The sequence below is a fragment of the Perna viridis genome, chromosome 3, assembly GCF_037379345.1.
Source record: "Perna viridis isolate PV_CMFRI_1.1 ecotype Kerala chromosome 3, ASM3737934v1, whole genome shotgun sequence".
Classification (NCBI taxonomy): domain Eukaryota; kingdom Metazoa; phylum Mollusca; class Bivalvia; order Mytilida; family Mytilidae; genus Perna; species Perna viridis.
The window spans coordinates 47812020-47837127 of NC_142447.1; the positions used below are offsets into that span (position 1 = coordinate 47812020).

Below are 25108 nucleotides of genomic sequence, written 5' to 3' on the forward strand. Positions count from 1 at the left end.
TAGAAGATACACCTTACTACATGTATGTATCAGTAGAGGATACACCTTACTACATGTATGTATCAGTAGAAGATATACCTTACTACATGTAGGTATCAGTAGAGGATACACCTTACTACATGTATGTATCAGTAGAGGATACACCTTACTACATGTAGGTATCAGTAGAGGATACACCTTACTCCATGTATGTATCAGTAGAGGATACACCTTACTACATGTATGTATCAGTAGAGGATACACCTTACTCCACGTATGTATCAGTAGAGGATACACCTTACTACATGTATGTATCAGTAGAAGATATACCTTACTACTTGAGATGGGAGAATGCCAATATTAAATACATTTGTAACATAATGAATGCATCAAGAAACAATTTTCTTTCTTTCCAAGACATCAAAGAAAAGACAAATACCCAGAACTTTGTTAAATATTTTTCTTTGATTAGCTCTATACTTTCTAGTGTTAAAAATGTATTAAAGGAGTTAAAAATATTGATCTAGAAAACTTCATCCCATGTGATGAATTTTTAGATAAAGTTGTTCATTGCAAGGAAGTAAAATTTGTTTATACACAACTTATTAAACAGCAAAGTTATCTCCCAAATGTAAAATTTTATAAGTGGGAAAATGAACTTGATGTTGAAATCCCAGAATGGAACAAACTATTTGTACTCAATAAGAAGTGTTGTAGAAATGTCTATTTGAATAATTTCCAATATAAATTTTTACACAGAGTTGTTCCTACAAATGTATTTTTGTACAAAATTCACATTCAAAAAAGTGATGTATATTCTTTTTGTAACAATGAAAAGGAAACAGTTGAACATTTATTTTTTGATTGTGAAATCACCTTTACTTGTTTGCAAAATGTTTATCACTGTCTGCAAAGATTTTTTGCAGGCTTGGTTTTGAAAAAAAAGTTCTCCTTTTGGGTGTTACAAAGAACTATATATTTAAATGCAAACTTGAGGAGAGACTTCCAAACTTATTAGGGTTAAAACATAAAATTAGAAGCTTTTATGATATTGAATTATATATAGGCCAGAAAAATTTCAAGGAAGATAAAGTCAAACAATTGTGGGCCCATATTAATATCATTTTCCCTGTTATAACCTAAGTTATTATTTTTTTTACCTTAATCATTTCCAGTTATATTTATATATGAACAAGCCAAATGAATATATTGTAATAGTTTATTTAGTTGAATTTAAATGTGTACAGTGCAGTGGATTATTTACTAAGTTCTTGAACTGAATGAAAGATGAAAAAGAGAGTTTGTGAAAGTGATGGTGAGTATATATAATATTTTGTAGTCTTTTTTGTATTAAATTTGATTTCTAGTGAAGACTCTGTTACACCTTAGTACGGTGGTGATGTATGAGTCTTTATAAAACCCTGACTATGCTTGAAAAGAAAAAAAAAATTAAGTTTTGTTCCATTTTGCCAATTTTCATTGAAATTACAGGCTTTAGACTTATCAAATTTTACAAAAAATAAGTTTTCTAGACTTTCATTCTAAATGCTTGCAGATATTGAGCTGATTTTTGGTATGTTAATCTACCGTGATGAGTTACAGATCAAGTTAAAATTTCATTCTGCTAAGCTGATTTTTACTGAAAACAACTTGTAACAGACATTTAACTTGAAAAAAAATTACCAAAATAACAGTTTTCTAGACTTTCTTTTCAACGCTTGCAGATATTGGGTTGATTTTTGGAATGCGAGTCTGCTATGATGAGTATCAGATCAAGTTTATGTTTTGTTCCACTTCTCTGATGTTTGTTTGAATTATTATTACAGGCCTTGGACTCGGCATATTTTATAAAAGTTACCGGTACTGTTTTCCAGATTTTTAACATTTGCAGATATTGAGCTGTCTTTTGTTATGCGATTCTTCCATGATGATTACGTTTCATTCCACTCTGGCGATTCTTACTGAAATAGACCGAATGTCATAAAAATTTCACTAGGTTTTCAGAATGTCTACATAATGTACCTCCACATTAACATTGAACTTTGTCATCTATCATCAATGGAGCTACAGAATCATACTTCGTATTCTTGTACTTTCCATTTAATAGAACTTAACAGGTATAAGGTTACAGGTGTACATTTGTATGCTTAGGAAATTTTCAACTACCTCTTTTATTTATGCTGTAAATGAAAAACTGATACCCATTCATACATTTTTGTGTATATTTTACATATATGCACAATATCCATGTTATAAATAGAACAACTTCATTCATATCTTGTGGTTTTAAGATTAAACATACATGTATAATAAATTGATTCAGTATGAGTTTGTGTACTTGAACTCCTGATTTTATCATCACCATCAGATTTGTGAAAGCAAGTCCCTATTCAATATATATCTTCTGAAATGCTCTCTTTTCATATATCTCCCACCATAAAAAAAATACCCTCTGCCATACCCTCTGCCATACTCGGGATCAAACTCTGCCCTTTATGTACCCGGTTTATGAGTAACCACTTTACAAAGTTGTAATTATAGTGCAGTGGATGGCTAATGATTTTTAGAACTTTAATGGTCCTAGAGAAGGTATATGGCTATGCTATATGTCACTGGAAAGATAAATCAATGTAGTTTTTCAATAATTCTTTTCTTACTGAAAGTGGTTGAATTTTCTGTTATTTTGCTTTAATTAGAAGAGGGGTCAAAGATCAATCGACCCCAATACACTTTGATAAATAATTTAAGTGAAATAGTGCATTGTAGGTACAATGTATCTGAAAACAGGTAATGTGTAAAGATCACATGTATAGAATTTCAAAAATGTAAAAAAAAAAATTTTCTGACAGAATTGACTATTTAATCACTGAACAAAAATGCTCTGAAAATTGGTTGCATTTTAGAGCTCATGCTTTGTTCACTTCCTGTATAGTAGAGCTTATCAGACAACTGATAAATGGTACATTGTTTACCAGGAAATGGTTATTAGAGCTTTGGTGGAGATTTCCACACATTTTGAATAATCATACCCCCACTCCCAAAGCAGGAAGTATCTAGTGATCATGCTGTTCATTCATCCATCTGTCTGTCCTCAGTTCTAATCTGCAACTCCTTACAAACCACTGAATGGAATTTGATAAAACTGCCAGTATATGTCTACCATGATGAGTTAAATGTTGATGTTTTGTTCCCCTCAGCTATTTATTGAAATTATTATTACAAGCCTATAAAATTTACTGTTTTCCAGATTTTTTTTCTAAATGGTTGCAGATATTGAGCTGTTTTTGATTTTGGGTATGTGGTTCTACCATGATAATTACTCATAAAATTGTGCAATATAAAATTCTACTCAGAATAATATTCTCCAGTATTCATGCAATAACACTATATTATTATTTGAAAATCTACATTGATAAGTAATGGTGGAAATATTGAATCCTGATTTTTTTCTGTCTATGACTGGTGCCTCAAAATGCCATTTTATCATTTTATTTCTAGTACTATCACATGTTTTTAATTTTTTTCATCTTCTCTCAAAATAATAAATTAGCTATGGCAGTATGGTATTAGAATAAAAAATAATTAAGCCCAAATTTCTATGCTTTAGGTCAAGATAACTCCAAAATGTTCATATATAATTATGAAATGATCAGAAATTCTTAGTTATATTCACCTTCCCACTGATTCTATTTTGGTCTTATATCTCTGAAGTGGTACAATTTTAAATACTGCTAGATTATAAGCAGTTAAGTTGTTTACTGTAGTTGACCTTGTGTAACCAATTGATGTCATTTCTGGTCAGTTATTGGTTTAATACACTAGGTCACTGTGAACTTTACCTGAACTTGGCTATAATCAATAACTGGACACTGAGGTGTGTATAATACATGTAGAATTACATGTTACATGGAGCCTAAATCAACTTTACTTAGGTGGTAAGACATATGATATATAATTTTGTAATTATTAATAATATAGTGTGTCATAATTTGTTATATTAAAGTGAAGTTGGGTTATCATGGTTATTATTAGAACCATAAACAACTTTTGAAAGATGTGGAAATAAACTGTAATAATTAGTAAAATGTCGGCATTACAACCCTTTATTTTCGTTTATGTTTGAAGCAGTAATGTGCATTTGCTTGTAATCTAGATGCATGTATGTAGATGAAAGAAGAAAATCTTAAATCTTTCTGATGAACTGTTATTTATTATTGTACATGTACAAGGAGTTCTAGGTAGAATGACAGTTTTCACCAATCATCTTATCACAATGTGTGCTGAAATATTTCAAGTATATTCATAAAACATGCCCAATATTCAGGTTGCTTCTACAATTTAGATAACTAAATGAAAGCAATATATTCCTTAAAAATTATGAAGGAAAGCTTAAATAAGATGTTCTAAAATAACTGTTTGTCTTGGTGAAAACTACTTTTGGTCTAATTTTTCTTTGCATCTATGAAGTACATGACAGAAGATTTTCTTTTTTGGAATAATTTAATTTCAGAGTATTTAATTCTCTTTCTGATTGGATAAAAAGTTCTCCATCATCTCATTGACCAAATTTTGTAATGTAACTGTGATGTTATCAACCTTTTTTAGAGATTTACTTGTTGAAATTTGATACTAAAATTCTAAGGAATGACTGTTGTATTTTTTTCTGTCTATTTGAAATAACCTCAATGTCCGTGGTGCCGACTTAAAAAATAACCTGCTATGGTAAGTACACAAGTTATTTAGTGTGAACCACTTGATTAAGTTAATTTCTTCATAGACCCAAAAAATATTGCAGTCATTCTTAAATGAACGTACATTAAGTGACACTGTCTTGTCAGATTTTCTTCATTACCTTTTATTGAAAAAGAAAAATGTTTGAAATATAGATATAGAGATATGGGAGATATAGAAAGATCTGTCCCTCTGTTTGTCTGTCACCAGTTCTAATCTGCAACTCCTCTCAAACCACTGAATTGAGTTCGATGAAACTTTTTCACATACTTTATTGTACAATGTCATTGTGCACCTGCCAGTTTATTTTATCATCTGAACGACTTTTGGGGTTTCATATATGGGTTTTAGGGAAGGGGTGAAACGAAGGGGGGTTATCAACAAGTTAATATTATTACAATAAATATGTTACCATCATAAATTCTGAGTAAGTCCATCTGTGCAAGTCAAACAGGCGGAATCTAAAAATATCATTCAGTGGGATGACCTTATAGTAGCCATCTACTCTTTATTCATCCATTTAATTTCCGCTTGTGTAAGAAGACACATGTGGTAAATTATATTGTGAATAATATTGAAATTTTGTAATATTAGAAATCCCCTTTTTTGAGGAATTTTCTTTTATATATTTATTATTATTGTATATTGATTCTTTATTATGGAGTTTAATGTTAATAGCCTATTTCAAGCCATTACTGGCCATGATGTTTTTTTGATGGGTCGTTACCTTATGATAGTCAGGTGGTTACTCCAAACGTGTCTACTCAATCAACCAATGTTTTAACTTTGGTGACTAACACTACTATTCCACAGATCCCGGTTGTAAGTTCTGTGGATAGTAATAGAGTAATCCCTACTATAAGTACGGTAACTCTTACAGTATCTAGGCCAGTAGACACCACAGGTTCAGTTTCCTGTACCCCTGGTGTTTCTAAGGGTCTAAATTTACCTGGTTCAAGGTCTCCAGTGTCTTACTGTGGTGTTACTTTGCCCTCCTCGCTTAATAACCCCATGTCTTGGTCAAGACATCCATGGCCTCAGACATATCCTTATCACAGCTTTGGAGAAAAATACCAACCTACCCACACCTAGCTCTTCTATGACTCCACTTCCTACAGTTCACAACTCTGAAAGTGAACATGAGGATGGTGATGATGAGGAATGCTTTTCAGTGGCCCCAGGTAGTCAGGAAGGTAATTTTTCATCTGGTGAAGAAGGTGAAATTAGGGATCAGGTTCCTTAGAATGTTTCGGTTTGTAATACTGCTCATTCTGTTATTGATCGGTCTCCTACCAATTCCAACAAGGCTGCTGAAAGTGAGGATACTCCTTCTACTTTGAAGGATCTTAGAGATTCAGTTTACTCTATTATGAGAGACGTCAATAAGGTGCCATTTCAGTCACCTCCCAAACCTAAGAGACTCACTTCAACTTTTGAAGTTTCTTGTGGTATGTCTAATGACCTACCTAAGTCTCATACTAGTTTCCCAGAATCCAATCACATGTCCACTTCTCTTCAAATTATTAATGAAGGTATCATAGCCAATGAGTCTCATTTTTCCAAGGTAAGTGGTTTTGGTATAACTTCCTTTAATGATCATTTCCGATCTAGGGATTATGATATGTTCAATTCCACTTTGGGTAAGTTGGTTCCCTCTTGTGATAAAGCTTTTTCTTCTTCAATTAATTCAAAGCCTGTGGATGGACTGCGTCTTTCTCAGTCTGTCTGGTCTAAAACTGAGAATCTTCTTAGAAATGCTTCTCATGTACTAGGTACAACAGAACATTATTTGTCTGCTGTAGCCCCCTTACTGAAAGATATTGCTCTTCCTCCTGAAGTAAAACCATTTTTATTTAGGTTGATAAAGCTCTAGACTCTTCTGAGCTCTTACTTATGGAAAGTTTGGCAAATTTTACTTTATCCAAAAGATCTGAGATTCTGGATAAAGCTAGAGTTTCAGACAGCCTGAAGGATTCATTGTTAAAATCTTCATTGGACGACAAACGAAGAAACAGCTTAATCATACTCCAGCACCAGTAAAGGTGAATGTTTCTCTCTCGGGAAATAATTCTAAGAGAGGTGGTTCTTCCTTTCCTTCCACAGAAAAGAGAAGGATGGTTTTTATTGAGGGCGGTATGAAAGGTGGTTCTAAGAAAACGGTTACTAAACGCCAAACAGGTAATTTTAAACGCGGTAAGAGGTCTAATCCTTCCACCTAGGAAGTTGCCCTCCTGTATGTTACTGACAAAACTCAATCATCCAGAGGTTTTTTACAGAACTCCTCTTTCTCAAATCCCAGTAGAGGGGCAGGTTGACTCATTTTCTGTCAAAATGGAAAGATATTACCTCAGATTGTTGGGTATTGTCTGTAATTCTGGGGGAATTAACTCTAAAATTCAAGGAACTACCACCTCTTTCACCAGTTCCTATTCCAATATCCAACACGTGTCATCTGCAGAAAATATCTCTTCTGTCAGCAGAGATAGATTGTCTTTTGACAAAGAAAGTAATAGAGGAAGTTCCTGTATCATCAATAGATCCAGGTTTCTATTCTCGGATTTTCCTTGTTCCAAAGAAAACAGGAGGAATGAGACCAGACATCGACCTGTCCATTCTCAACCTTTATCTGGTTGTTTCCCATTTCAAGATGGAGACCAATCGTTCTATCAGAGCTTCAATACTTCCAGGTATGTGGACCACTTCTCTGGACTTGACAGATGCTTATTTCTATACTCCAAGATGTCCTTCTAACCGAAAATTTCTTCGTTTTGTCTGGAACAACAAGGTTTACCAATTCAGAGCTTTACCGTTTGGCCTATCTACTGCACCTCTAGTTTTCACCAAGGTTATGCAGACTGCCATAGCTCATCTTCACTCTCAGACCATTCAGATTCATTCTTATCTAGACAATTCTCTGTTGAAAAACCTTTCTCAGAACAAGCTTCTCGTGAACACAGATCTTGTCATCAAACTCTTTCTTTCCCTGGGGTTCATAATTTCTTGGAAAAAGTCAGATCTGATTCCTTCTCAGGACTTTACTTTTCTTGGAGAACTTTACCTGACTCATCTAGGACTAGTTCTACCTCCTCAGTAAAAATTTCAGAACCTCAGCTTGAAAATTCATCAGTTTCTTTCTCAGGAAACAGTTTCTGCTCACCAATTTTCTCAGCTACTAGGTCTCTTGAACTCTTTAGCAAATGTTGTTCCTCTTGGTCGACTACACATTCAACCTCTCCAATTTTATCTACTTCAACATTGGCTCAATTAAATTTACAATAGTATTACATCAGATTTGTTCCAACTAAAATTCTGAAATCATCCTTTCTTTTAAAGAACGAAACTGCAGTTCATCAATCTGTCAAATAGTTGGGCTGATTGACAAAAAAAAAATCTTGTTTCCTGCTTGCTGCCATGAACAAATAGGGTAGGTACATATGTAGGAAGGAAAATATATAAATTTTTTTTTCTTTGACATTTTTACGTGTGCTCAACGGTAATATGATTTTAACGTGATTTACCAGTAATCTTTCCTCGTGTGTGCACTCATTCAACACAATGGAGAGTACTCTAGTGGCCGACATGGGTGCTGCCATATTATCTTGCATATAAATACTGAAACTGGGAGACAGTACAGGCACCTAAAATCTGAAAATTGAAGTTTGGCAACATAAATCATGATTTTTCATTTTCATTTTTCAACAATTAGGTAAAAAATCTTTAGGATCAGCAGCAAAAATTAAGGTCAGTGGGGTAGCAGGAAAGAAGACTTTATTTTTTTGTCTTATGAACTGTACACCTGCATTGTACAGATTTTACAAATACAAAGTAAATGGGACATTTGGCTGTATTGTGGGTAATTAAATATCATTTAACTTAACTTTTTGAGAAAAAATTCTTTTATGCCATGGTGCATCTCATAACACAACACAGAACAGTAATCAATGAATGTTGGGCAGCCATATATGATTACATTACTAACATACTTTGATTTTTATTCTTGTCATTGATTGTAATTAGATATATGTATGTAAAGAGCCATCATGAATAAATAAGGCTCTCTGTACTTTGCTGTGAAAGAATATTGATTTAAAGTCATGCTGACCTAGAGGTGAATTGGTATTTAAATGTTATAATCTAATGTAAACTGTTATGTAATATGACAGGCCTATATGGGTATATTTAGCATATTTGTGTAGAAGTAAATACAACATATGTATTTGTTTCAAGTCAACAGTGTTTCACCTCTAAATATACATTTGTAGACTATCTCTAATATTGCAAAATGCCTAGATTTCGTCCGACTTCTTTGTTCAGAAATATTATATGTTAACAGGGGAGATAATCCAAATTGAGGATTTATATGTTCAAGGTCCAAATAGAAAGAGGTGGTAATGTTTTATGAGCCTGCACACCATATTTCAAGTTACATGTATAACCTAAATCTATATAAAATCATTATTTATGTTAGTATTTCAGGGGTTCGAACTGGTTGAGGTAACCCTCGATCTGACATTATGTAGGGCCTTTGAAATTTTATTTTTTAGCCCTTTTGATTGACATTTTTTTGTGGTCTTTATGAAGGCAAAGAAAAAAAATACATGTATGTGTGTTTACTGTACCTACTTTTTTTTGTCCCTGACCCTAAGGCCATATGAGCTATTATCATCACTTTGCATCTTCATCTGTTGTAGTTATCTGTAGACTTAGCTTTTAGCTCACCTGGGCAAAAAGCCATGTGAGTTATTGTCATCACTATGTGTATGCTGATTGTCCTTGTCGGCTTAAGCTAAAATCTGGCAGGGAATAAAATTTGTCAGCATGACGGGATGGAGCCATGTTGAAATTTTCAGAAAGTCTTGTTGATGGGGGAATGAGTTAAGCAGGCCTTTCATGCTTCTAAGCCAGTGAAAGGCACTGCTTGATTTTCAAATTTCATATAGTTTTGTAAAAGAAAATGGTGAAAAGTACTCTCCACAAAAGAAAAGGTTCTTGAATTGTAAAAAAGTAATGAAACCCCTGGTTATGTGTCCTGAAATGGATTTTTTTACTGAATTTTACATTACCAACTTTGAAAATCTTTTCCTCTGAAACAATTGAATGGATTGAAACAAAACTTAGCATAAATGTTTCTTAGAACATCTTTAACAATCTATGTGTGGGGATTATTTTATCTTGTGAAAACATTACCTCCGTTACTAGAAACAGACCATAGGGTACAAATTACAAAACAGTGGGGTTAAGGTAAAATCTGGTTGGGAATAAAATTGTTCAGCATGATGAGTTGGACCAATTTCCGACTTAGAAGATGTTATTCTCTGAGACTACTAGTAGGATGGACTACCGATCATGTCAAGAATGTTTGTTTCGGATATCCTTAACAATCTGTGCCAGGAGATTTTTTATCTGTCGAAAATTATGGTCATTACTAAAAATTGAGGATTTGTAGAAAAAACTTGAAAACCAATGGGTGTAGCCAAGTTTTCACTGGGTAAAATTGGAGACCGACCTATGCAGAAATTTTCATGAAGATCTGTTGATGGATGTTGGAGTTATTGCCTTTGAAGTGTGAAAAAATGACTGAGAGATTTATTTTGTAATATGAAAACCTGTAGGATAACTAAGTAAGGTCAAGAGTCCAGCTTAGAAAGCTAAAAAGACTATTTTGGACCAAGTGAGTTTTTCAGACTGTAGAGCCTCCAGTTCAAACATCTTATCTGAAACTACAGGACAGATTGTACCTTAACTTTACTTGAATGTCCTTTAGGGTATCTTTAACGATTCTTTTGTGGGGATTTTTGATCTGACGAAAAAAAAAACATGGCCACTGTTACTTAAATGGACTATGTAGGTGAAATTGCAGAATTTTGCAAATAACTCAATAATAGTGGAGTTTAGCTAAAATCTGGCGGGAGTAAAATTGTTCAGCATGATGTGTTTGATTATTGCATAAATTTTCAGAAAGATCCATTGATGGATGTTTGAGTTGTGGTTCTTTTGAATTTTACATTTCCAACTTAGAAAAATCTTCTTTTTGTTTGAAAACATGGCTGCCTTGATTAAAAGTTGAGGTTTTGTGGAAATCATTTCAAAACCATTGGTTTTAGCCAAATTTTTATGGGATAAAATTGAACGGCATAGTGAGACTGATTTTCCATTAAGACCTGTTGATCGATGTTGGAGTGGTTGCCCATGAAAAGTCTAAAAATGACTGAAAGATTTATTTTATAATAATAACTAAGATGCTCTTTATTGATTAAATGATTCTTGTAACAATATTACAGTAGGGTCAAGAGTCTAGCTTTAGAAGGCTAAAAAATGTATTTTTGACCAGGTGGCCAGTTTTCTTTTTATACCCCCACTCAACAAGTCAATGTCCTTCCACCCTAAGTTGGAAATGACACTGAGCATAGGTGAACTTTCAACTTTCATTGATTATTTCTACTCACAAAAAACATGTTCCAATGTTATTTTGGTGATAATACATTCCACAATCTGTACTTTATTCACTTAAAAAAAAAATAATAGAATTTTTAATTTGCTGTTATTAGTGCAGCATAACTTTTTTCCGAACAACAGTCAGTAAATTGGGCACAAAGGGCAGTTAGGCAGTTCTATAGTATCTGCAGGGTAGCTGAGTGAGAGACTCGGCCTATGGTTATACATATTTGTACATTTCCACTCAGACTAATTGATGCTTATCTTTTTTTTTTCTAGTTTACTAAAAAACAAAAATATGGAGTCAGTAAATCTAAACATGGAAGATATCTTTGAAGAAGAAGCAGGTGAAGATGACTTCCCTTCAGCTGGGCCTCTACCAGATCTTCCTGATATGGATGAAGAAGGAGGTGCTAATGAGGATCAAGATGAAGGTTTGTGTTAGAATCCTATTAGAATGCATTAGTAGTATCATATTTTGGTTTAGTTTTTTTTTTTACAGACAAGCTTTACTTTGTTCATTTTCCCATGTTTTTAATAGACAACAGTACATATGTATATATAACTTTCCAAACCATTCAACAGGTGTGCAACACTGAATGGTTTGTCTGTTGTAGGTAAATTTTAAAAGCCCACCAGAATTTTAGGAAGCACTGCAATAGATCTACAATCAGTTGAATAAATGTAACAATAAGTTAATTAAATAATTAAAGGTTATCAAAATGTTACTTTCCTGTTCAACCCTTTTTAAAACAGGAAAATTGCCTGAATATAGCTGATATATTGCTGCTCGGGCGTTAAACCCCAACAATCAATCAATAAAACAGGAAAAGAAAATACTAAAGTTCTTTCTATTTCTTGCTTACCTCTGAAGATGTAGCTTTAAGTTAATTATTTTTCATCTTCTTGAAAGTGATTGTTACAATTTTAGATAATGCAGATGTCATGTCAAAATTAAAAGATTTGTCCAAAGGAGCAGCCAAGAAAGTAGTGAGGAAACCCATGCCTAAATTGGATAGTCAGAGGTATATAAAACTCAATATCACTTGATGAGCTTTGTTTTTTCTCTAATTTTCAGAAATCTCTTTGCTCAAATTACTAATGTTTGAAAAATGGATGTTTTCTATTGAGAAATGTTAGTTTATGAATATTGATTGATGAATATTTAGGGTCATACTAGGAGAGGATTATCAGAGGTGGCAATGTTTAAGGTCAGGCATGCCAATTAATATTGCTGAAAAAAATTATTAAGTTTTGAAAATAAGTGAAACTATTAGTGATTCATGAAATACTCAATACATGTATCTTCTATAGTGAAATTAAAAATTTAGACTGGGAAGATTAGTGGAGAAAATAGAAAGTCTATTTGTTGCGTTACCCTTTCCTTATTTGACACCTTTCATACAAATACATAATTGGAATCTTGATATACAGCTTCAGCTTGAGGAGTTGTACAGTGCACTTAGCCTATTACCTTGGTTGCTCATCTGTTTTCCTGTTTTCTACACCTTTTTTGATATTGTTTAAAATAGATGTTTAACACAATTTTTTGTCGCAACAATATCAGCAGTCCTTTATTGGAATGATTTGAAGTTAGCTATTCAGCTTCTGGTTGATGGGTTGTATTTTGTATGAAGTATTTAACTGGTTGGTAGGATATATTGTATATGAAGTATTTGGCTAGTTGGTGGGTGATATTGTATATGAAGTATTTGGCTGGTTGGTGGTTGTATTATATATGAGGTATTTGGCTAGTTGGTGGGTGATATTGTATATGAAGTATTTGGCTAGTTGGTGGGTGATATTGTATATGAAGTATTTGGCTAGTTGGTGGGTGATATTGTATATGAAGTATTTGGCTGGTTTGTAGGTCGTATTATGTATAAAGTATTTTGATGGTTGTTGGGTTGTGTTATATATATAAAGTATTTGGTAGGATGGTTGTTGGGTTGTATTATATGTAAAATATTTTGATGGTTGGTGGGTTGTTTCATATATGAAGTATTTGACTAGTTGGTGGGTTAAAATGTATTTGAGGCATTTGGCTGATGGGTGGGTTAAATTGTATTTGAAATATTTAGCTGGTTGGTGTGTTATATTGCATTTGAAGTATTTGGCAGATTGTTAGGTTGTCTTACATTTATGAAGTATTTAGCTGGAGGGTTGGTACTATTGTATATGAAATATTTGGCTGGTTGGTGGGTTCTATTTTATTTGAAGTATGTGGCTGGTGGGTGGGATATATTGTATTTGAGGTATTTGGCTGGTGGGTTATGAATGGATATGAAGTGATTGGCTGGTTGGTGGGTTATATTGTATTTGGCTGGTTGGTCTGTTATATTGTATATGGAGTATTTAGCTGGTTGGTTGGTTCTGTCGTATATGAAGTGTTTGGCTGCTTGGTGGGTTGTATTATTTATGAAGTATTTGGCTGGTTGGTAGGTCACATTATATATAAAGTATTTTGATGGTTATTGGGTTGTCTTATATATATGAAGTATTTGGCTGCTTGGTGGGTTGTATTATATATGAAGTATTTGGCTGGTTGGTGGTTGTATTATATATGAGGTATTTGGCTGGTTGGTGGGTTGTATTATATATGAAGTATTTGGCTGGTTGGTGGTTGTATTATATATGAGGTATTTGGCTGGTTGGTGGGTTGTATTATATATGAAGTATTTGGCTAGTTGGTGGGTTGTATTATATATGGAGTATTTGGCTGGTTGTTGGTTGTATTATATATGAAGTATTTGGCTGGTTAGTAGGTCATATTATATATGGAGTATTTGGCTGGTTGGTGGGTTGTATTATATATGGAGTATTTGGCTGGTTGTTGGTTGTATTATATATGAAGTATTTGGCTGGTTGTTGGTTGTATTATATATGGAGTATTTGGCTGGTTGTTGGTTGTATTATATATGAAGTATTTGGCTGGTTGGTGGGTTGTATTATATATGGAGTATTTGGCTGGTTGTTGGTTGTATTATATATGAAGTATTTGGCTGGTTAGTAGGTCATATTATATATGGAGTATTTGGCTGGTTGGTGGGTTGTATTATATATGGAGTATTTGGCTGGTTGTTAGGTGTATTATATATGAAGTATTTGGCTGGTTGGTGGGTTGTATTATATATGGAGTATTTGTCTGGTTTGTAGGTTATATTATATATGGAGTATTTGGCTGGTTGTTGGTTGTATTATATTTGGAGTATTTGGCTAGTTGGTGGGTTGTATTATATATGAAGTATTTGGCTGGTTAGTGGGTTGTATTTTGCTGGTTAGTGGGCATCAATTTCCTGTTTTGCTAATTTAGAAGTTTTTAAATTTTTAGCTCACCTGGCCAAAGATGATGTGAGCTATTGCCTTCACTTGGCATCTGTCGTCGTTAACTATTATAAAAAACTCTTCTCTGAAACTACTTGACTTATTAGAACCAAACTTGGTATGAATGTTCCTTGGGGTATCCTGCATAGAACTGATGTGGGGATTTTTGATTCATCGAAAAACATAGCTGCCATTACTAAAAATTTAACATAGGGGTCAGACAGTAGTTTTTCACATATATCTCCTAAACCATTAGGTTTAGCTGAAATCTGATAGGGTAAAAGTGTTCAGCTTGATTAGATCTATCTCTGGTCAAATTTTGGTTTCAATCCGTTAAGGTCTCACTAACCACTTCTAACGTTTCCATTACTTTACATGTTAAAAAAGTAATTTTCAAAGTCTCACTGTGAATTCCCAGGGCAAATGACATCTTAAAGCTGCATACCGTTGCAAAGCTTGGAAAATAAGGCTTCCAAAATCATTATGCTAATGGTACGATGATAGTAGAAATTCTTCACAAAATTTACTTGAATAAATAATACTGAAAATCCACATTTTTACCTGTTCTGCTAACTGACAGCATGGAGGCAAATTACTCACACATGTAAACAATATTCATACACTTTTGTAGTTAATTACATATATGATTTTAAAGTACACCTTCTCAGCTTTATTTTGACTACTTGTAATCATAATACACACAAATAATGCACTTACAATGCATATGTCTAGGTTCAGTGTGTTTTTGGTACTACATAGGGGGTGGCCATTTGACCCGGAAGTGGTTAGTGAGACCTAAGCCATGTTAGAGTAATTGCCCTTTTTCAAAGATTTTTGCTATTTTTAATGTTATTTCTTTCAAAAAATCTTCTCTGACACTACTTGACCAATTGAAACCAAACTTGGTATGATTGTTCCTTGGGGTATCCTGCATAGAACTGATGTAGGGATTTTTGATTCGTCGAAAAACATGGCCGCCGTTACTAAAAACAGAACATAGGGATCAGACAGTAGTTTTTCACCTACATCTCCAAAACTGTTAGGTTTATCCAAATTCTTTCAGTAGCTGAAATGATTCATATTATTTGGACTACAAAAGTCTTCAGACTCCTTGTAAGAGTTATTGCCCTTGAAAGGGGAAAAATGACTTTTTTTTAAATAGTTTTCAGTCAATATCTTGAAAACTATGATAGATTAAAAGAAACTTTCAATTGTTGAAAAGATCTTGTGATAAGTCCTACCAAAGACTTCTTGAGTCAAAATTGTTGGACAACTTCTTGTTTAATTTATTGCCTTTGAAAGGCAAAATTCAGCAAGGTGAGCGATTCAGGCTCCTGGAAGCCCTCTTGTTGGGTCAAAGATCTCAGCAAGATTTCTTGGGAATGATTTGAAATTTGAATTGAAATTTCGCAGGAAAAGCTTTAGGTTTGATCAGAATCTTCAGTATGGTAGATTGTATAGTATGTGAGGCATCCATTTTCTTTTTTAATTTTAGGGGTGAGTGGGTGATCTGTGATTACAGACACATTACTTTTATTTGTCTTTAGTAGTCAAACAATTTGATTCCAATGAAAATGTATAAACTTGATGAATCTGAATGTTTGCAGTTTAAAACTACCTGTACTCAACTTAATTCTTGTACATTTAGATTAACAGGTGATCGGGGTATACCTATACTACCTAAAGTGTTTGAAAAAGTACATTTTAAAGGCAAAGGACATGAGGTAGGTATTAACTTAAGTGTCACAGAGAAAATATGTCTGTCAGTCTGTGAACACTTTCTCAATCAACTGATTTCATTGTTTTTGACTGTCATAGAAACAAGACCTTTGTCTTGAAGTTGTTAGTTTTATCATTTCAAAATTAGGGGACTTTAATCATCATGTATTGTTGCATGTTAATTAGTAGTCTTGCACACCATTTTCTAATATTACAAAGGACTGTAGTTATAGGTTCTGTTTGTCAGTTCATAGTTTAATCCTGTAGACTTTTTAAAGAAATTTGAGTTGTACATGTAGTAAAATCTAAAGTTCCTGAATGAGCTTGAATTTCAATTTGATCTAATGAATTTAATGGAGACATGACTCTTGAACCTTTATCAAATTTATCTTATTTTTGTGAATTAGATGGAGATATTGTCTTAATAAGATCAGATAAGTCAATGAATAAATTTTAACTTTCAAGTGGGTTAGTCTAATAGTTATAATTTTTTTTTCTGGCCAATAGGATTCAATATATTGCTGTGTTCAATAATATACTCTGTGAACCTTTTTTAAAATAAATCTAAAAGTCTGTAATGGCCTTTTTGGTGTACTTTGATTTTTATTGTTCTTTGATGTCTGCCAAGATATGCTTTACATGTGTAATTTTGAATTTTCTTACAAAACCAAAAAATACATGTGAAAAATCCATGGTATAATCATCAGATTCAATTTATATGAATTGTTTTACTTCAAAATAATTGATGAAGATCTTTATTTCTATCTAACTATAAATGACAAAATTTCACAAATTCAGGGTCAGGATTTACGAATACTTATGCGGTATCTGGAACATTGGGCTCACAGGTTATTTCCTATGATGCCTTTTGATGAAGTTCTTGAAAGAATAGAAAAACTTGGCACAAAGAAAGAAGTACAGGTAAATTTGTCTTTATCACAAGTGTGATACTGTAACAGTAGCATTGGCCATTGATTTTAGCATACAGATTGTAACAGTAGCAGTGGGCATTAATTTTTTGTGTACAATTTGTAACAGTAGCATTGGGCATTGATTTAGGCATACAAATTGTAACAAAAGCAGTGGGCATTGTTTTAGGCATACAAATTGTAATAAAGGCAGTGGGCATTGTTTTAGGCATACAAATTGTAACAAAAGCAGTGGGCATTGATTTAGGCATACAAATTGTAACAAAAGCAGTGGGCATTGATTTAGGCATACAAATTGTAACAAAAGCAGTGGGCATTGTTTTAGGCATACAAATTGTAACAACATCAGTGGGCATTGATTTGGACATACAGATTATAACAGTAATATCAGGCATTGATAAAGACAAGGCATTCAAATTATAACAGCTACAGTAGAAGGCATAGATAAAGATTAATTGTAGCAGCGATAATAAGCATTGATATAGGTAAACCAATTGTTAAAGAGGCAGTGGGCATTGATAAAAACACAGTAGTCATGGTAGTATAAAATTGAGTTATATAAATACAAAAATCCTACTTGTTCTGAGAAATGCGAAGCATTTTTTTTTAAATGCTAGACATTTTCTAGATCGACAAGACACTACTCAAAGTTTATTTATGTCTTAACTTAAGAAAATGTGCCATTTGCATTATTATTACAAAAATAAAATTTGAATGAGCTTGATATGTGGTACTGTGGGATAAAACTTAACTTTGAATATTAAATATTAATAGTTTGAAAAGGGATGGTGGCTGGGTGAGAAAAATTGAAGATTTCATCAGAAACATTGACTGTGATTATTATAATATGATAGACTGAAACTGCTGATGAATTTTTGATGTGAGTAAAGTCATTGTTAACATAAATGTGTCAATATACAAAATGCTTGATATGGTTATTACATTACAGACCTGTATTAAGAAGATGAGATTAGACATGCCCTTGTTAAATGATGAATTTGTACAACGAAGTTCTGATGATGAAGCTGGTGGCAGTGATACGGAGAAAAATCAACAGGTATTAAACATTTAAAATAGAATTAAGGTAAAATCATTCTTGATATGGATGTCAGTAATAAGGGTTTAAAATTTGAAACAATTTTATATTAATTCTGTCAAGAATAATATTTTATCTGCTAGAGATATATATCACTTTGTCAGTTAGACAATGTCAACAAAATGTCAAAAACACTCTCAAGGCTTTGTTAGTACTAAAATTTTATATTTTTTATGGAACTTGACCAATATCTTCTTACAGAATACAGTTCCAGAGAATGAAGAGGAATGGCACGAGATAATTCGTGAGCATGAGGAAGAACAAAGGTCATTTCAGCCTCCTATGACCTCACAACCAGTCACACCAATGTCTCAACTTAAATCACAATTATCAAAGCCACTACAAGATTTGTCATCACCTTTGTACACAGCCACACCTATATCAGGGGTAAGTCTTTTTGAACTGTAGATCTACTATTATATGAAAAAAAAATTTTTTTTGAAAATTTATTGCACATTTTATTTAATCCTGGTCAGGGTCACAGAAATGCTTGAAATAAGTTGATAAACCTACAAGTCATCTTAGAGACCAGTATTATCGGCACCAGTATTTTACAGCATCATTCTCTGGCAAAAAAATGTGTGTTATACACAATATTTTACATTATTTTCTATGAAGCTGAAAAAACTTCAGTAAATTACCGAAGTCAAATATTTTCAGGGTCTGACTCCAGAGCAAAGAGAAAGGATAGAAAGAAATAAACAGATTGCTTTACAAAAGAAAATGGAAAAACAGGGACTTAAAATTCCAGGTATTATAAATTGGATAGAATCTACTTATCTTAAAAGATAAAAAGGATAGTAATACTATTGTTTCTGTAGTTCATTTGTGTTGGTCCATAATTTAAATCTAAGAAAATTCTCAAAATAAAAAACAAAAAGAGAAAAAAAATGAAAGACCTTGTAATTGCCAAAATTTAAACGTTTAGAGTAATTAAACTCATCTGTTAGTGATGAATATGGTATTTTATATATAATTGTATATGGTAATAGAAATTCAAATGAGTAGATGTGCAGTCATTACAAACAAAATCACTTGATATGGAGATATTTCATTTTATATAAGGTTCTACAATGTTTAAAGCTGTGTAGGAGGCATCTCTTAAATTTTATATTTTAAATTTTTGTCAGCTATACAGAGTTCCCCATTTCGGGTCCCACAGTCTCCAGCCCCCCAGAGATCCCCTGGCATACATTCTCCATCTTCAGCCTCACCATTTAAACGGTCAACAGTCAAACAGGTACCTAGTTCTACTGTATCATCGCCTTCATCCAACAAGTCTGTTATTTCATCACAATGTGAAAATGAACAATCTTGTGTTCTATCTGGCAGTAGTTTACAGCCAGGTATTGATACTGAGGCAGCTAATGACATGAGTGAAATCATTCCAAATGTTGCTACTACAGGTCTTAATGTATCTAGTCAGGACTCTGAGGATGTGATGAGTGAGGTTATACCAAATCAGGACCTTAAAAGACCATTAGACAATCAATCAGATGGCAGTCTAATCAAAAAGTCAAAAATCAGTGATGAACTTACAGAGGATGTAATTTTATCATCTTTAGGAAATGATTAATACCTTTGTTTTATTTATTTTATTGTTGTACTATATACATATAAGTGTTATATTATTTGTTATTCAGTGTACTAAAAAATTTTGTTGTTAGCCACATTTATTTTCTAGAATTAGGAATATTACTTTGTCCATTTTATTTATGTAAATTGTCTTGAAAAAAAACTTTCTATTATTTTTCTAGTCCATATAATGGTAATACCAGTGTCATGATATTTTGACCTCTTGGGAAATATTGACCATCATTATAATTTCTTCACTGGACAGCTAGATAACATATTTAACTGAATGCCAGTTGATTGAAACCATGCTTTATGTAGATTTTATTTCTCAAATACCAGCATCCTTTGACCTTCTGACCATCTAAAGAGTACTGGCAAGTAAATCAGTCTTACTAGTAAGACAGATAAGTTAATTCTAGGAGCTTTTTGTGAAATTTTTGTGCCTTTGTACCCCACCCCCTCATATTTGGCGTTAAACAGACTCATCACTTTCTCTTTTTAGAGTCTGATTCAATTTTTGCAGGGATAGAATATGGCAAACTAACAATTGTGTAGTTTTATTATTACACAGTACATAACTCAGCAATACTTTTATACTACGTACTTGTATAATTCAAAGTACAGTCTGTGAAGATAGTGGCTGAGTTGGATCCTAATGTTCAAAAATATTCTAAAGATCAATAATTTTAAACGACTTTTCTGTCTTAGAAGTAGGCAAAACGTGTATAAGGTGTGGCACATGAAGAAAAATGGGGCTAAAAGGGGGAAAATAGGTGTTATTAATAGAGTTGATAGAAAAAGAACCCATGAAAATGGGGCTTAAAGGGGGAAAATGGGTGTTATGAATGGAGTTTGTTAATCCGGTGTTGATGATTCTGTGTTTTCAGCATGCCCATTCACGTGCTGCAGTACGTATTTCACGTATAATAAAAAAAAAATCATGTACGTACAATTTCAGAAGTCAAAACGTTCATGCACGTACAATAATAATGCCCTATTTTTATTTTAATGGGTTTCCAGTGTTTGAAAATCAGGTCTTCCGTGCCATTATTCATAGTCAAAATACATTGCTATCCGAAAATATTTTTATTTACATTTAAAGTGAAAGTAAAATATGTCTGAATTTATCTGGCAATTTAATTGGCTACTTTCGATATCCAAGTCCAATCGCAGAAGTCATTTTAAATAATAAAGTCTCAGCATATCGGGTAGTTTCGTTGGCTGCTTTAGGTATCTTTGACCAATCACAGAAGTCATTTAAAATAATACATTCTGGCTATGATAGGGATGAGGTTGCAAGACAAGCTGCATTCAGATTTAATGCTAATAAACAATAATATCCATGTAACTACATGTATTATTATGATGCTGAACTTTAATTTGAAGTTGAACAAAAGTATTAAATTGTACATGTTATTCTATTCAACTATGAACATATGCTAAAAAGAAATACAAAATGACAAAACATACTCAATTATGATAGTCTTCTATTCTACATTGTCCTTTTCGCATGACATTGATTTCATGATCATCTGTACCCTCAATAAAACCTCTGTACCCCCAAATTCAAAGGTCAGGGGGTACATGTACCCCATTTGCAAAAACCAGTGGGCATGCTGGTTTTACAGGAGCTAAGGTAGATCATACCAAATACTTTTAGTAGATAGATTTCCCTAATTTTTCTCAGATGACCTTGAACAAACATACTATAAAAAATAAAGGTCACCCAACCTAAATTCAAGCCTAAGTATAGGAGATTTTTTACATTTGATATAGATTCTGTAGAGAATTTTCAAAGTTCTGCTTACTATTAAAGGAACTGGTAGATATATGTTCTTTAAAATTTGAATAATGAACACTTATCTGACATTATTTCATATTTCAAGAAGAAAATTAGGAGCCACTGAACTTTTTTCTAGTAATATTGAAAAAACTAAAATTCCCATTACATTTCTATGGAAATTTTTCTTGCCAGTTATCTCTCCCTTAAAAGAGGGTTTCTGAAATTAATGCTTGTAATTTTATCATATGTAGGTTTATGCCAAAAAAATGATTTTGCAAGATGACCAAAAAATGAACAATAGATGTTCTACCTTATAGGGGTATGCAATTGGGCCGCATCCAAAAAGTTCACTTTTTTTGTTTTTTGTTCCATTTAAAACTTTTTTTTTTATTAAATTCCACATGAAAATCCTTGTTCATGTTTTTTTTCTGTTACAGTTCGGATATCTCTCTAACTTGTTGGGATAAATAGGGTAATGCCTTCAATCATTTTAAAAAAAATTCCAATCCAATTTTGAATTGTTTATATTAGATTCCTTATGAAAATCCTTAATTCTGTTTTGTAACAGATATCTCATATGGTTTTATGTTATAAGGGGCCACTCCCCAATAAATCATTTTTTTTATGTTTGGTCAGATTTTGATTTTTTTTTTATACATGTATTAGATACCTCATGAATTATCCCTGCCAGTACCTTTTTATCAGATTTACATCTCTTACAGTTTTTACTAGTTAAAGGGATAGGAGGCAAAGGTTTTTGATTAGCACAATTAAGGTAGAACTTTTTTTCACCTTAAAAAGAATATCAAATTTTGTGCAATATTTTGTCCAAACCAGTTTTGTCCATAATAAAATGTAAGTCTCTATGCTTATTAGTGTCAAAAACTGATATTGTGTCCATGCATTCCCCAAGTGAGTAGAGTTCAACATGCTTTGGTTGTATCATGCAGTGTTCACGGATGCTCTTTATTCCAGAATTTATCTTTGCGTTAAATTGGAAAGTTCACTCTCAAACCTGACAATTTTTGTGAGTGAATGGTCTGATATTACACATTAAACTTTTGTGGCTAGTTTGTGAATGATTAGTCTGATTTGACACATTAGACTTTTATGGCTGGTTTGTGAGGGAATACTCGGATTTTATACATCAATAAATTCTGGAAAAAAAACCAGTGTTTAATCCTATAATAAATTAATTTAAACAGTTTAGATATACATCAATTGGAGTACTTTGTTAAGTTTACATATGAGATGTTGGCATTCTATGAAGACAACAATTATGGTAGAAGAGATGATAAAAAGCGTAGACATCAGATCTACAATATGTATTACATTAATGTGGAAGTTAAATGATTAATTACTACAAAAGGTGTTAATGCTCAATTACTACAAAAGGTGTTAATGCTCAATTACTACAATAGATGTTAATGCTTAATTACTACAGTGGATATTAAAGTTTTGTTTACGGTAGTATATGATAATGCTTGTATCAGTGTATTAGAAAATATGCCAATTGTTTCTTGGTCTTTCTTCATTTTCCCATTTTATTTTAACATGATTTCTTTAGCAATGTAATTGGGACAATATATATTTTTAAGCACCTTTAATTCGGTATAGAAAATTAAATGATACAAAGAATAGCAATACCAAGGATAATCATATATGAAAAAAATGTTTTTTACAGGCTACTTATATTTTGAAGAAAGAGAGCCTTCATATTTAGAGTGATTTCTTTCAAAATTGAACATGTTCTGTAATTTTTCTTAGAAGGCAATATTTTTTAATAAAAGTTTTAACAGTATTTAGTTGTTTTATAAGTCTTTTTTAGAGAGGTGTATTATGGTATACTGTTGTCTGTCCATTTTTCATTCACATTCAATTGAGAAACACTTCCAGCAATTTCCATGAAACTTGCGTGAATCGTTTGTTTTTAATTGATGCACATGGAGGAATATAATTGCTGATGAATGACTGGAAAGGGTGATAATCCAACTTAAAGGTTTTTACAGGTTAACTGCTGAAGGGAATTTAATGAAATGTTATAGGAAAGTTTGACATCATAAGCAAGAATGAATTTGCTGGTAGTTTCTTTCAGATGATTCCTTAAGGAGATAATTGGACTTAAGGGTTATATATTCAACTTCATTTGAAGCGGGAGGTATGCTGTTTGTGAGCTTGCTCACAGTATTTCTAGTTTTTATACAACTGCAAAAGATTAGTGATTGAATAATGTTATGGCATTGTTATCCTCATTTATATACACTGGAATTCTTGACATAAACCATAGTAAAGTATCCTCATTTATATACACTGGGATTCTTGACTTTAACCATAGTAAAGTGTATGTTTTCATGAACTTATTTCACAATGTACCATAGGGCTCAGTGTTATTTGTCCCCTTTCGGCAAATGCCGAAGGGGACTTAGGTTTGCACTCCGTCCGTCCGTCCGTCAGTCACACTTGGTTTTCCAGACTTTTTTTTGTAATGCCTCATCCAATTAATTTCATATTTGATATATACCGGTAGTCTTATCATGACAAGTTACATGTTAAGTTCGAATTACATTATGGTTGAATGATTTTTACAGAAGTTATGGCCCTTGGACATAGAAAATTTCATGAAATTTTATGTTTTTCGGACTTTTTTTGTAATGCTTCATCCAATTGATTTCATATTTGGGATATAGTCTTATCATGACAAGTTACAAGTTAGGTTTGAGTGACCTTACAGTTGAATGATTTTTACAGAAGTTATGACCCTTGGACATAGAAAATTTCATGAAATTTTTATGTTTTCTGGACTTTTTTTGTAATGCCACATCCAATTGATTTCATATTTGGTATATAGTCTTATCATGACAAGTTACAACTTAAGTTCGAATGATGTTATGGTTGAATGAATTTTACAGAAGTTGTGTCCCTTGGACATAGAAAATTTCATAAAATTTTGTTTTCCAGACTTTTCTTTGTAATGCCTCATCAAATTGATTTCATATTTGTTAGCTAGTCTTATCATGACAAGTTACAAATTAAATTTAAATATAATTGTGGCAAAATGGTTTATATGGAACTAATGGCCCTTTGACATAGAAAATTACATAAAATTTTGTTTCATCATTTTAATGCGAATTGCTGCTGTCATTCTAGAGTTATTTGCCCTTTAATTCATAATAACGAAGTTTTTTCAACTTTCCAGGTGATAGAAAGAGAATGTCTTTATGCAGCTTTCTGTAATGCAAAAATGTTAAAATCTACTGTGAAATGAAGCTCAGGTTTGATTTTGATGTAATTTGCTTTTGCTGTTCATGAGTTATTTTCTCTTGATTGTTAAAAAATAACACCATCCATTGTTAGTTCACACATATAAAAAAAATCTCATAAAGGCAATGAGTTCAAAGGCTGAAATACTGTCAGAATGCTTGTTGATTTTGAAGTTTATGAGCTTAAACATTCAAAAAGAAACATTTTTTTGGTTCCTAGAAAATAGCTGTTTTCCGTGATATTGTATACCAAGATTCCATACCACAACTTGTTTAA

At 32.6% G+C, this 25108-nt stretch overlaps 1 protein-coding gene and 1 long non-coding RNA gene across 4 annotated transcripts; one reads left to right on the forward strand and one right to left on the reverse strand.

Annotated features, from left to right (window-relative positions):
• Window positions 1–1805: 1805 nt before the first annotated feature.
• On the reverse strand, window positions 1806–3704 carry LOC148622650 (uncharacterized). Its single transcript, XR_015920678.1, has 3 exons — window positions 3653–3704; window positions 3009–3176; window positions 1806–1940 (listed from the first exon to the last, which is right to left on the reverse strand). It is a non-coding gene; the product is annotated as an uncharacterized LOC148622650 (long non-coding RNA).
• Window positions 1877–23372, forward strand: LOC148622651 (uncharacterized). 3 transcript variants are annotated; one of them, XM_088572614.1, is made up of 9 exons: window positions 1877–2096; window positions 11425–11579; window positions 12077–12170; window positions 16118–16193; window positions 16987–17109; window positions 18067–18174; window positions 18415–18600; window positions 18874–18964; window positions 19344–23372. In XM_088572614.1, the coding sequence occupies exons 1-9, from the start codon at window positions 1996–1998 to the stop codon at window positions 19787–19789; spliced, it is 1380 nt and encodes a 459-aa protein (XP_088428740.1). In that variant the 5' UTR covers window positions 1877–1995; the 3' UTR covers window positions 19790–23372. The 3 variants fall into 3 exon arrangements, with proteins under 3 accessions (XP_088428740.1, XP_088428741.1, XP_088428742.1); XM_088572615.1 differs by lacking the exon at window positions 1877–2096 and adding an exon at window positions 3686–3853; XM_088572616.1 differs by lacking the exon at window positions 1877–2096 and adding an exon at window positions 3722–3914.
• The last annotated feature ends 1736 nt before the right edge of the window (window positions 23373–25108 follow it).